This window comes from Sorex fumeus, unplaced genomic scaffold (genome assembly GCF_029834395.1).
Source record: "Sorex fumeus unplaced genomic scaffold, SorFum_2.1 ptg000044l, whole genome shotgun sequence".
Taxonomy (NCBI): domain Eukaryota; kingdom Metazoa; phylum Chordata; class Mammalia; order Eulipotyphla; family Soricidae; genus Sorex; species Sorex fumeus.
In genome coordinates this window covers 49306894-49321201 of record NW_026606101.1, presented here as the reverse complement: position 1 = coordinate 49321201, position 14308 = coordinate 49306894, and the positions used below count along the sequence as shown (strand labels likewise).

Below are 14308 nucleotides of genomic sequence, written 5' to 3'. Positions count from 1 at the left end.
CCAGTGAGAGGACCCAAGACGGCTGGACTGCTTGGGCCCCGTGGTGCCAGGGATCACCCAAGCCACCCCACAGTGCTTTGAGTGGAGGGTGACAGTGCTGAGTCAGGGATCGTACCCAAGTCTGCTGCATGCAATAGTTGCACCCCAAACTCCTCTACCATCTCCCCAGCTCTCATTTCTGTTCTGTTGCAGTGATAGTACAGTGGGCAGGACACCTGCCTGCATGCTCTTGACCCTGGTTTGATCCTCCTCAACATCCTATACGGTCTCCTAGGCACTGCCAGGAGTGATTCCTGAGTGCAGAGTCAGGAGTAACTCCTGAGCATCTCTGGGTGTGACCCCAAACCAAAACATAAGCTTGAACCCCAGAGGAATAAATGCATGTCATGTTTATTTAAAAATAAATAAACAATATTAAAACAAACTGTGCATTTCAGTTCTGTTCCCGGGTTCACCGGGTGAAGCCAGTAGATAGGTCCTGTTGGAAGTTTGGGCAGAGCCCACAGATTCCCACAATGAGACATGCTTGTTCAGCTCTTGTCGGTGGTGAGGGTCACTGCTCCTCAAGGCCCAGGGTCGGGGAACTCCATCAGGTGTGGTCTGCTGGCTCTTAGGTGCGGGGCTCTGGGGGCTTAGCTAGGCTCCATACTTGAGCTGTTGGATGACCACTGACAAGGTCAGAATTTCTCAGCTCTTGTTACTGGGGTTGGCATTGTGCAGGACAAACACCCTTCTTGCTGTACTGTCACTCTGGGCCCTAATAATTTACATCTTAGTTTGGAATACATTTGATACAAAGGGGAAGAATTGCATAATAACCCCCCAGTCCTTCAATAAGTCTCCACATTTTATAGTCTGTTTTTTTCCCTTTTTGTTTTCCTGCACTTTTCATCAAGAGGGTGCTGGAGTATTTTTAAGTGGATCTCAGTCATTTCATTTGTTTTTAAAGCCTTTCCTGTCTGTACTCTCCTTTTGTGAAATGTAAGTACAATGGCATTATTGCATTGCCGGGAGCTAGTGTCCCAGGAGTTTTTTGAATTGTGATAACGGTTTTCTGTCCTGGATTCCTCTTCTTTCCAGAAAAACAAGGTACAGTTCCTGGAGAGGGTTCTTAGGGTTTAAGCTGGTATGTGTGTCTAAACTCACAACGCATAAGACTTTGAGAAAGCAAGGCTTGTCCTGAGCAATGATTGTAACTCCACATCCCAGGAACTTCTCCCTCTACACCCTTCAGCCTCCACTCTGGAGCTAACAAGTGGAGATCAGGGCTCTGGGAGAAACATTCCAAGTATTATTTTCAGGATATCTACATTAGTAGGTCCTAAATTATACCCATTGGATCCATGCTGAATCCCTCTCAGGGGAATCTTCTCTTTTGTTCATGTGGGTCAATGCTCAGAGCATCACTGAAAGTGTCCTTCGAGTACCCATCCCTTTACCAGTGCCCATTCTCCACCACCAATGATCCCAGTATCCCTGCAGCTCCCCCCCCCCCCCCCATCACCGCATTCCACCTCGCCTCTGTGGCAGGACATTCCCTTTTGTTCTCTCTCTCCTTTTGGGTGCTATGGTTTGCAAAAGAGGCATTGGATGGCAATCATGTTTGGTCTATAGTCCACTTTCAGCATGCATCTGCCATCCTGGGAGGATCCTCCCAACACCCTTTACTTGGTGCTCCCTTCTCTGTCTGAACTGCCTTTCCCCCTAGCATGTGCGGCTAGCTTCCAAGTCATGGAGCGAACCTCCTGGTACTTATCTCGGTTATTCTTGGGTGTTAGTCTCCTATTTTGCTACTTTATATTCCCCAGATGAATGCGATCTTTCTATATCTGTCCCTTTCTTTCTGACTCATTTCACTTGGCATGATACTTTTCATGTAGTACCACTTGTATGTAAATTTCACGACTTCATTTTTCTAACAGCTACAAAGTACTCCATTGTGTAGATGTACCCAAGTTTCCTTAACGAGTCATCTGTTCTTGGGAACTTGGTTTTTTTCCAGATTTTGGCTATTGTGAACAGTGCAGTAATGAACATAGAAGTGCAGATGTCATTTCGACTATACTTTTTTGCCACTCCGGGGTATATTCCCAGGAGTGGTATTGCTGGGCCCAATGGGAGCTCAATTTCTAACTTTTTGAGAATCATCCATATTGTTTTCCAAAAGGGCTGAACCAGTCGGCATTCCCACCAGCAGTGAAGGAGAGTCCTTTATCACCACATCCGCGCCAACACCGGTTGCTTTTGTTCTTTTGGATGTGGGCCAGTCTCTGTGGTGTGAGATGATATCTCATTGTTGTTTTTATCTGCATCTCCCTGATGATTAGTGATGAGGAACATTTTCTCATGTGCCGATAGCCATTCGGATTTCTTCTTTGAGAAAGTTTCTGTTCATTTCATCACCCCAGTTTTTGATAGAGTTGGATGTTTTCTTCTTGTGGAGTTCAACCAGTGCTTTGTATATCCTTGATATCAACCCCTTGTCAGATGTGTATTGGGTGAAAATCCTTTCCCACTCTGTAGATTGTCTTTGTATTCTGGTCACTGTATCTTTAGAGGTGCAGAAGCTTCTTAGTTTAAGATAGTCCCATTTGTTTATCTCTGTTTCCACTTGATTGGTCAGTGGGGCATCGTCTTTGAAGATACTGTTAGCCTCCATATCCTGGAGGGTTTTGCTGACCTTGTCTTCAATCTGCATTATGGATTTTGGCCTGATGTTTAGATCTTTAATCCATTTTGATCTGACTTTTGTGCATGGTGTTAGGTCGAGGTCTAAGCCCATTTTTTTGCATGTGGTTGTCCAGTTATGTCAGCACCATTTGTTGAAGAGGATTTCCTTGTTCCACTTCACATTTCTTGCTCCCTTATCAAAGATTAGATGTTCATATATTTGGGGTTGTGTGTACGGATATTCCACCCTGTTCCATTGGTCTGTGGCTCTGTCTTTGTTCCAATACCATGCTGTTTTAATTACTACCGCTTTGTAGTAGAGTTTGAGGTTGGAGAGGGTAATGCCTCCCCACGTCTTTTTTCCAAGAATTGCTTTAGCTATTCGTGGACGTTTGTTGTTCCATATGAATTTCAGGAGTGCTTGATCTATTTTTTTGAAGAATTTCATGTGTATCCTTATAGGGATCACATTGAATCTTTATAATGCTTTGGGGAGTATTGCCATTTTGACAATGTTAATTTTTCCTATCCATGAGCAGGAGATATGTTTCTATTTCTTCATGTCGTCTTTTATTTCATGAAGTAGCATTTTGTAGTTTTTATTGTAGAGGCCCTTTACCTCTTTAGTTAGGCTGATTCCAAGGTATTTGATTTTTTGGGGAATAATTGTGAACAGGATTGTTTTTTTCATGTCACTTTCCTCTGTCTCATTATTTGCATATAGGAAGGCCATGGATTTTTGGGCATTAATTTGATAGCCTGCGACTTTACTGTACAAGTCTATTGTTTTTAGGAGTTTCTTGATAGAGGATTTAGGATTCTCGAGATATAATATCATATCATCTGCAAATAGTGAGAGCTTGATTTCTTCCTTTCCTATCTGGATGCCTTTAATGTCTTTTTCTTGCCTAATTGCTATTGCAAGTACTTCCAGTTCTACATTGAACAGAAGTGGTGATAGTGGGCATCCTTGTCTTGTCCCTTATCTTAGAGGAAAGGCCCTTAGTTTTTCCCCATTGTGGATAATGCTTGCCATGGGTTTGTTGTAGATGGCTTTGACTATCTTGAGGAAAGTTTCTTCAAAACCCATTTTGGTGTGAGTTTTCATCATAAACGGTGCTGGATCTTGTCAAAAGCTTTCTCTGCATCTATTGATATGATCATATGGTCTTTATCTTACTTTTATTGATATGATGGATTATGTTGATTGATTTCTGAATGTTAAACCATATTGGCCTATAGTTTTCTTTGTTGGTGGTGTCTTTGTTTACTTTTGGTATTAGGGAGATATGTGCCTCATAAAAGCTGTTTGGGAGAGTTCCTGTTTTTTCAGTTTCCTGGAAAAGCTTGAGGAGAACTGGCAACAGGTCTTCTTTGAATGTTTGGAGGAATTCACTAGTGAATCCATCTGGGTCTGAACTTTTGTTTTTTTCGGGAAGACTTTTGATTACAGTTTCAATTTCCTTGATATGAATGGATCTATTCAGGTATCCCAAGTCTTCTTGGTTAAATCTTGGGAGATTATAGTAATCCAGGAATTTATCAATTTCTTCTAGTTTCTTTTGTTTCATGGCATACAGACTCTCAAAATAGTCTTTGATGATCTTTTGAATTTCATTGGTTTCTGTTGTGATGTCCCCTTTTTCATTTCTGATTCGGTTTATTAGGACTCTCTCTCTTTTTCTTTGTGAGTCTTGCTCGTGGTTTATCAATCTTGTGTATTTTCTCAAAAAACAAGCTCTTGGTTTCACTGACCTTTTGGATTGTTTTTTTGGGTTTCCATGTCATTAATTTCTGCTCTAAGTTTTATTATTTCTTTCCTTCAGCCAGATTTGGGTTCCTTTTGTTGGTCTTTTTCTAAGATCTTGAGCTATGAGGTCAGTTTATCTATGTAGGCCCTTTCTTTCTTCCTTAGGAATGCTTGCAAGGCTATAAATTTTCCTCTTAACACTGCTTTAGCTGTGTCCCATAGGTTCTGGTAGCTCCTGTCTCATTCTCATTTGTTTCCAGGTCTCTTTTGATTTTGTCTTTGACTTCGTTCATTACCCACTTGTTGTTCAACATTAAGTTGTTTAATTTCCAGGTGTTTTATTTGCTTCTCAGTGTCTTTGTGTGATTTGCCTCTATCTTCAGTGCATTGTGGTCTGAAAAGGTTGTTGATACTACTTCTATCTTCTTGATTCTCTTGAGGTATGTTTTGTGGTCTATCACATGGTCTATTTTGAAAAATGTTCTGTGTTCACAGGAAAAGAATGTGTATTCTTTCTTTTGGGGATGTAAAGCCCTGTATAGGTCTATTAGCCCTCTCTCTTCTATCTTTCTTCAAAGCCAATGTTTCCTTGCTGAGTTTTGTTCTTGTTGATCTATCCAGAAGTGATAAGGCGATGTTGAAGTCTCCAACTACTATTGTGTTGATAACAATGTCCTCTTTAAAATCTGTTAGCAGTTGTTTTAAGTATTTAGCTGCTCCCTCATTAGGTGCGTATACATTTAAGAGTGTGATTTCTTCCTGTTGTACATATCTCTTGATAAATAGAAAGTGGCCTTAACTGTCCTTTCTAATCTTTTTCAACCTGAAATCTATGTTGTCGGATATTAGTATGGCCACCCCAGCTTTTTTGAGGGAGCTGTTTGCTTGCAGGATTGTTTTCCATCCTTCAACTTTGAGTCTGTGTTTTCTCTGACTGTTGAGATGAGTTTCTTGTAGACAGTAGGATGTTAGTTTAATATCCATTTTGCCACTCTGTGTCTCTTAATTGGTGCATTTAGACCATTGACATTGAGAGATTATTGTCATGGGGTTTTGTGTCATCTTTCTGTAGGGGTTGGTTGTGCTGATAAGTGTTTCCCTTCTTATCTTACAGGAGCCCCTTTATTCTTTTTAGGTTTGGTTTTGAGTCTATGAAGTTCCTGAGCTGTTTTTTATCTATAAATAGTGTATCGTTTCATCAAGTTTGAGTGAGAGTTTAGCTGGATAAAGTATTCTTGGTGAGATGTTCATTTAATTGAGTTTTTTCACTATATCCCACCATTGTCTTCAGGCTTGGAGGGTTTCCTCTAATAGGTCTGCTGTGAATCTAAGGGGTGCTCCTTTGTATGTGATTTCCTTCTTTGACCTTGCTGCTTGCAGTATTATGTCTCTATCCATGGCATCCATAATTCAGACTATGGTATGCCTTCGAGTGTTTTTATTAGGGTCTCTTTTAGCTGGCATCCTTCTGGCTCCTTGGATCTGGATGTCTGCATTCTTTAACTCAGGGAACTTTTAAGCAATGATTTCTATGACTGTGGCTTTTTCATTGGGGTTTGCCTCCCTGTTCTTCTGGTACTCCGATGATTCTAATGTTGTTTTTCTTGGCATTATCCCAGAGGTCTCAGATTCACCTTAGAGCTATTTTGAGGTCTTTTCCCATTGTTTGTTGTTCCCTATACGATTTCTGTTGCTCATCTTCAAGATCACTGATCCTGTCTTCAACTGTAATCATTCTACTGCTGAGAGCACCCACTGAGTTTTTAATTTCATCTACTGAATTCTTTATTTGTGACACTTATTTCTGTAGCTTTTTAAAATTTCTGCTCTCATTTCTTCCTGTTTTTTCTCAACTACCCGTTCCACTGTTTCTTTTATTTCTTCCTTTAATTTTCTGGATGTCTGCTCCACTGATTCTTTGAGTAGTTCCTTGAACAACCTCAGCATTTCATCTCAGAATTCTTTATCGGAGAGAACATATTTGTGGGTAACCTCTGCTGAGGATTCAGGACTCTTTTCTTCGTCTTCTCCTCGTAGTGGAGATTTGGGCTGTTTCCCCATGTTGTTGTGGTTGTCTAGAGGTAAAATCTTGGAATTCACTAGCACTGTTCCCTCTTATTGAGGGAAAGGATTCTGAATAAGGTCGGTCGATGGTGATCACCCTTCTCCCCTTCTAGAATATGTCCTTCCTCTCAGGCATTATTCTGTGTGACAGGCATCTAGTGAAGCGTTGGTGGAGGTGGTCTTTTATATTGGGCTTGTACAGCTTCTTTGCATACAGGTCTTTTGTTGGAATTGGAGTAGGCCAGTGGATTATTGTCGTATTGTGGTTGAGGAGGCCAGAACGTTTTCCACAGAATTAGGTGATAAAGGCTGGGATGTGAGTCGAGAGTGCTGAGAGTGGGAAATATAACTGAGGCACAGAAGGCCACGCCCCCTACGGTGGAGGTCACACCCCTAGTCAGTCCCAGGGATGCCCTGACCTAGGAACCTGCAGAGGTGGGTGGGTCACTACAAGGTGGGCTGGGGGTCGGGTGGAACTCCGGTGGGTGTTCCCCAAAGTCTCCTCCTGTTGCCTGGAGGTGGTGGCGCAGTGAAGGGGATGGGGCGCGCTCACGGGGCATGGGACAGGGACATGCTCCCTGGCTCCCTGACGAGCCTGCAGAGGAGAGCGGTGAGAGGTGGCAAGCTTGAGCTTCTTGAGAATCAAATTCTCAGTAAAATAGAGGGCTCAGAGCAGCTTCTTTGAGAAGTCCCGGATTCCCTGGTGCAGTTCAGGAAAGTTTCGAGAAGTAGAAGTGAAGGGTTGGGAGCAGGTGCTTGAAGCCAGACCCTACTGCATCCAAGCCTTGGGGCGGTAGAGGAAGAGCGAGATGGTTTCATCAAGAGCAAAGCAAGGTTCTTGAAGAGAAATAGCTCACTGTCTGTCTTGAGTGACACAGTGGAGGCCTCCAAAGAAAGGCATTTGTCTGGCATTCTTGGGGGGCATTTATTTATTTATTTATTTATTTATTTATTTATTGAATCACCATGGGAAAGGTTACAAAGCTTTCAGGTTTAGGTCTCAGTCATGCAAATATCAAGCACATTTCCCTTTACCAAAACTTATTTTTTACCATGAAGAACCCCAATAAAACCCCACCCCCCACCCCTCCCAGTCCCTGTGGGGCAGATGAATTCTAGTTAACACTCTATCTGCTTTGATTAGATTCATTGTTTCAATAAAAGATTCACCACTATTATTTAGAGTTTACCCCCCCACCCCCAAATCAGACATGCTGACAAAGCATTGTGAAGTGATTTGCTTTCTATAGCTGGGTTCAAGGATTATATGTTGGTTTTGGATTTCTGCTATTTTACTTATTGACCCTGGAAGTATTTCTACTGAAAGTCAGATAGTTAAGAAATTGGTTTCTGTGCTCTGGAGTTGTGGCCGTGCTGGAGAGCCGCTCGCAGGGGGCAACTGGTGACCTCGGTAGGGCGTGAAGGATGGACCGGAACGCCCCCCTTCCCATGAGGTTTTAGTCGCCCCCACACCCCCGGCTCATACCTGCTGTCCACAAGGCTCCCATGTGACCGCCATCTTTCTTTCCAGAGAGGAGAAGGCGACTGGGGCAACACCCTTTCTTGGGGGGCATTTTTAATAGCATATTTTGGGGCTGCTTTATACAGGAAACTTCTGCTTTCTTTGGATTAATTAGCCCTGGGAGGGGACGATCAGGACACATGTACCCAATTTGGGGGAGAAAATAAATTGTATATAAAACAGTCTAAGCCAATCATATAAAAAGGATGCTGGAACATTAGTACAGCAGGAAGGGTGTTTGCCTTGTATGCAGCCAACCCAGTTCAATCCCATATAGTCCCCTGAGCCCTGCCAGGAGTAGTTCCTGAGTGCAGAGCCAGGAGTAACCCCTGAACATAGCTGGGTATGATCCAACAAGCAAAATAAATAAATAATAAAATAAAAACACAAAGGATAACAAAAATATATAGAATGATTTGGATTGACTATGAAATGTCCTAAGCCAATCCTGCAGAGATAGTAAAATGCTTATGAGAGAGTTTAAGGCTATCCAAGGAAGGCAATAGTGTGGCCAAATTTAGGAATTTAGATGACATAAGCATAGAATGTATGATTTAAGTTGGTAAGGCAGGGTGCCTAGGGCAGTTCCAGGGACTGACTGGGCGGCAGACTGGACCCGTGGCAGGGCCGCTGGAGTCTTGATCACAGCTGGTCACCTTCAGGATGGTCTCAGACTGCCAGGCCTTTGAATAGGTGCTTAAGCGAGGCATCTTTTTTTTTCTTTTTGGGTTACATCCAGAAATACTCGGGGGTTACTCCTGGCTCTGCACTCAGGAATTACTCCTGGCAGTGCTTGGGGGACTATATGGGATCCTGGGGATCAAACCCAGATCGGCAGCATGCAAGGCAAATGCTCTACCTGTTGTACTATCACTTTGGCCCCCAAGGCATCTTTTTTTTAAAGGGGATTTTGCTAGACCACTAGACCACTTTTGAAAGGTGCCCTTTATTCTCTCTTTGTAGTTTTCAAAGAATTAACCTGATTTGTCTTTTATTTATGCAGATGAAATTATGCAGCAGGAAATCAGGCCCTTGGGAGCAGTGGATCTAATCGAACAGCTTCACAGACAATTTGCCATTCTTTCAGGTAAGAGACAAAGTCATTTGCATTTCTTGATTTTGTTGGTAGGTTCTGCTGGGAGAACCTATTCTCTTGAATGCACATGGTACTTACATGGAAAGTACATGTAAGTTCCTGGTCCTTACATGGCAGGCACCCCATTATATCTCATCCAGGACTAGCTGGAGATGGTAGGGTCTATAAATGTCATTCTCTTTGTTGTTGAGTTCCTTTTAGTCTTTTTGAGATGGGGGAAGCAAGAAGCTGAAAAGATTCTAAGGAAGGAAAATGAAAGAACTGCTAAAATCAGCTTCCACTATGATATTCTTCTGGAGTGTGTTTCCAAGATGCAACAATGAGAGAGTCTTGGTTTTAAGGGTCCGTGAGTGTTTCTGAAGTTATTTGTACTCAGAGTGATAATGTCTGTTATTCTTAGTTCTGTTCAAGACCGAATTTCAATATATTAATTTTCACTAAGCCTTTAATTGGTAATAGCACTGTTTGTCCTTGCATTGTTCATCGATTTGCTCGAGCGGGCACCAGTAACGTCTCCATTGTGAGACTCGTTACTGTGTTTGGCATATCGAATATGTCACAAGGGAGCTTACCAGGCTCTGCCATGTGGACCGGATACTCTCGGTAACTTGCTGGGCTCTCCGAGAGGGGCAGAGGAATTGAACCTGGGTTGGCCATGTGCAAGGCAAATGTCCTACCTGCTATGCTATCACTCTGGCCCTAATAAAAAAGATTAATACTATTAATTAATGGAGCAATAGCACAGCGGTAGGGCATTTGCCTTGTGTGCAGCCGGCCCAGTCAAGCCGGGTTCAAGTCGTCTGCCCCTCTCGGAGAGCCCGGCAAGCTACCAAGAGTATCTCATCCTCATGGTAAAGCCTGGCAAGTTACCCGTGACATGTTCAATATGCCAAACACAGTAAAAAAAAGTCTCACAATGGAGATGTTACTGGGCCCGCTTGAGCAAATCGATGAACTATGGGAGGACAGTGCTATAGTGCTAATATTATTAATAAAAATTTAGATATTTTCTGAGACCAAGCACAACCCAATAAAGTTGTTTATTTCTAGAATACTATTATTTCTCACTCACTTAGTCAAGCATTACATGATTTTAATTACTGAAATGGGGGTGGTTACAGTTAGAACAAGTTTAAAAGCATGGCTATGTGACCTTCAGTACATGTCATAGAGCATTGAGGTGACAAACCTACCTTTTACGAAAAAAAATGATCATAGTTACATCATTAAATCACAGACAGAAAATGTAGCTGATATGAAATTTATTTGACGATGTGGATATAAAAATAGCTGGTTTCGGGGTCTCTCTTAATCATATTTAATGTATTTCAAACTCCTCCCTGCTGAATTAGTAGGAAATGCAATATTAGAATATTTCTCCTCACCCTAGATTTGCACCCTGGGTGGGGCCATCTTACCCCCAACACTCTTGGGGGTCAATCTCTGCTCTTTCCTCCACGTGGATCACTGCTCAGAGAGTCACTATAAGCGCCCTAACACCAGGGTCCTCATTTTCCCTGTTAAGGTTTTTTTTTAAAAAAAATGTTTTGGGGCCATACCCAGGTGTGCTGGGAGGCTTTGTGGTTGTGGGGGTCACACCCAGGACTCCCACTTGTATAGTATGCACACCAGCTTTCAGCCCCTCTTTTACTTATTTCTATTGGCATCACCAATTCTCAGAACAAAGACTAGAAGATAGCAATTGTTCAGTTCAAGATTGTCCAAGTTTCTGTGGTCTGTCATGTAAGGCCAGAGCACTCCCTGCTACCTTTATGTTGGCCCCAGTCTTGGTACTGATGAGCATGCCTGCTACTCCTGGACCAGTCTTGGTACTGATGGGTGTGCCTGCTTCTCCTGGAGGTGCCACTTGTAGCTTCCCACAGGAAGCCTGAGGTTGTGTGGAGCAAAAAGCAGAATGGTGATTACTTTGGGTTTCTGTGGACTGTGCAGTGGCTCCATCACACAGGTGTCAGGAATGGGTGAGGGTTGGGTGGTGGGTTCCTGATGCCTGTGAGCAGCCTCAGGACAGGAACCTGGCTTGTTCTGGGAAATAGGCTAGTGACTGATTTATGCATTAACTTTTAAAATTTTTTACATTTAAATTCCTCCACCTCTCTCAGAGAGCCCGGCAAGCTACCGAGAGTATCTCGCCTGCCCAGCAGAGCCTGGTAAACTCCCCGTGGTGTATTCAATATGTCAAAAATAGTAACAATAAGTCTCACAATGGAGACATTACTGGTACCCGCTTGAACAAATTGATGAACAATGGGAGGACAGTGCTACAGTGCTACAGAAATACCGTGAGATACAGTTACAAACTTTCATAATTAAGTTTCAGTTATACAATGATAGAGCACCACTAGTGCTCATTTTCTACCACAAATGTTCCAAGAATCCCTCCTGCCATCCCCATCCATCCCACCCCCTGCCTCTGTGATAGGCACCTTCCTTCTTACTCTCTCTCTCTCTCTCTCTCTCTACTTTTGGGCATTATGGTTTGCAACACAGATACTAAGAGGCCATCATGTTTGGTCCTTAGTCTACTTTCAGAATACATTTCCCATCCTGAGCAGTCCCTCCAACGATCATTGACTTAGTGGTCCCTTCTCTTGATTTATGAATTGAGTGAACCATCTCTCTCTCTCTCTCCTCTCTCTCTCTCTCCTCTCTCTCTCTCTCTCTCTCTCTCTCTCTCTCTCTGTCTTATTCTGTTTTGGGGCCACACCCAGTGGCTCTCAGGATTCACTCCTGATTCACTCCTGGCTCCTTCCTCAGGGATCACTCCTGGAAGTGCTTGAGGGAATCATGCAATGCTGGAGATTGAACTGGGGTCAGCCACATGCAAGGTCCCCTTACCTCCTGTTCTGGGGACCTTTCTGCTCCCCCCAATATTCACTTTTTGAGTACTATGAAAACATTTTTCTTTTTCTTTTTATTCTTAAAGTCGATATAGACAAAACATAAGCTGGTACCAGACAGCTGCAGGTATGGATTTTGATTCTGCTCCTCTTTTACCTTAGGCAAAGCTTTACTTTTCACTTTCCTCATTTTGATAATGAGTTGGGTCCTCATCATCTTGAGGATTAAATGGCATCATGTGTGAAAAATGCTTAGTATTACAACTGTCAGGTAAATATTTGCCTTATATTTTATTTTGGGCCTGACAATGCTTAGCGGTTACTCCTGGCACTGTGTTCAGGGATCATTCCTTGTGGTTCTTGGGGGACCATATTGGATACCGAGGATTGAACACGGGTTGGCCATGTGCAAGGCAACTGTCCTACCCACTCTATTTTTTCCTGATAGATTATAATCTTGTAGAGGAGGATTATTGTAAGGCTATGGGACAGTGGATAACTTTCAATATGACATAGTTTAATTATGCGTTTAATTGTCAGTTAACTACCACCCCCTTTCTTTTGTTGTGGTGATGGATATTGTAATCACTGGGGCTTGGGGGGCTGCACATACACACCCAATTTTGGTGCTCCCATCTCTTTGCCATGGTGCTCCCTGTGAGGTCACACATTTAGTTGTGGTGCTCACCGAGGTTGGCATGCCTTCAGTGGTAGTGTTTGCAAACTTTCTTGCCAGGGGTCATACTCAGAATTGCACAGGTTATGGTTGTGGTACTCACACACATGCTCAGCGGGGTTGTCCTCTTCCTGATGGGATGTCCCTACATCCTTTAGCTGCAATGCTCTGGGTGGGGGGGCTGCCTCCCTCTTTGCTGTGCTTCCACACACCTGGCTAGGGAATGTCTCTGGGCTCCGGGGATCACAAACAGCAGAGCTCGCAGGCTCAAAGAGCAGAACTAGCAGGATTGCGCTCATGTGGGACATTGGGAATTTGAACTCATGATCAGATGCTTGTCCTGGCATAGTCCTTTTCAAAATGGACATAAGTATGCTTTTCCTTGAGCAAAATTGTAAGAAATTTAGGATTACATAAGATCAGGTGTAGGATGACATTGCTTTGTCCTTTCTCCCTTTCTCCACAAGGAGCTTAGGTTTATCAGGTTACACCCATCACAGTGCTCCCAAGTCACTTCCATTCCTTCTTTTATCTGTAACCACTTCTCTATGCTCTCTTCCCCAATCAGTTAATCAGCTTTTCCCCCTAATCAGAATCTGTTAATTTGTAAGGTCAGATCCTTCTAGGACACTGAAATTGTATTGTAAGTTAATATTGCCTTTCTCTTCTCCTTCTGTCTTTTGAATAGTTTACTTTAAAGCAATGCCGTTTTTGTATAGATACAGGAAGACCGTTAATATTATGCTTTGTAATTTAGGATTTAATTGGCTTTGAATATTATTCACTCCCGGACATCTGCTTACTTGACTTAAGCCTCAGTTGCCTTTGGTTCCTAACACCCCAAACGCAGGGTCCCAACGAGGGACTGAATGGACCCAGGGCAAGTGGTGAGCTACCCTGGCATCGAAATGGGCCAGGCCAAAGTGCCATGATTCTTAACTATAAGTTAAGAGCTTGATCATAGACAAATGCTGTCATGATCCAAAAGTAACAATGAGACTAGGACCCTACTAGGGATAGGAAAGACTATCTTGTCTGAGCACTGGAGTCTGAGATTGAGATGACCCTAGGAGAGCAATTCTATAAGTTTAAGGTATTTCTTACTGTATCCATACAAAATGATTTACATTGTGTATGCTTATATATTTGTTGGACAAGGAGAGGAGAAACACACCCAGGGGATTCCATCCTAGGGTGGGTCGTCCTGCTGAGAGAGTATCTGTCCTGAAGCGGCTTTCCCGGAAGGAAAGAACTTTATGCAACCCCTATTGATTGTGACCACACCTATGTGTAATTGTTACCCCAGCCCCTCATGCTTTGGGATTTAACTGTACTGTAAGAGTGAGACAGGAGATCAGAATCCAGACTCCAGAGCAAGAGGAGAAAGGAAATCGGGATCAGTATCCAGATTGTAGAGTCAGAAGGAGGATGAAGGAGGATCGAGAAGGAGAATGAAGTAGCATTGAGGAGGGAGAGGCAGAGAGAAAGACCGGTGTGGATGGAGAGAGGATTGGAATAAACTGCAACTGACATCAACCAGCCTGGCCCTCGTTCCTTCCTTCGCCTGCCCATTGCCATTGACCTTCCTAGGGTGGGGGAACCGGTGTGAGACTACTGAACTCGGGCGGCGGGAGAGATAGAGCCGCCGTCGCTGCTGTCTTTTTTGAGTTTA

General features: G+C 43.2%; 1 protein-coding gene across 2 annotated transcripts in view; it reads left to right on the top strand.

Annotated features, from left to right (window-relative positions):
- Window positions 1-14308, top strand: part of MCF2L2 (MCF.2 cell line derived transforming sequence-like 2) — a 256628-nt gene that overhangs the window by 27700 nt on the left and 214620 nt on the right. For both annotated transcript variants that reach the window (XM_056121975.1, XM_056121974.1), the window contains exon 2: window positions 9010-9093. In XM_056121975.1, coding sequence (XP_055977950.1) covers window positions 9010-9093 — 84 coding nt within the window. The remainder of the gene's footprint in view (window positions 1-9009; window positions 9094-14308) is intronic.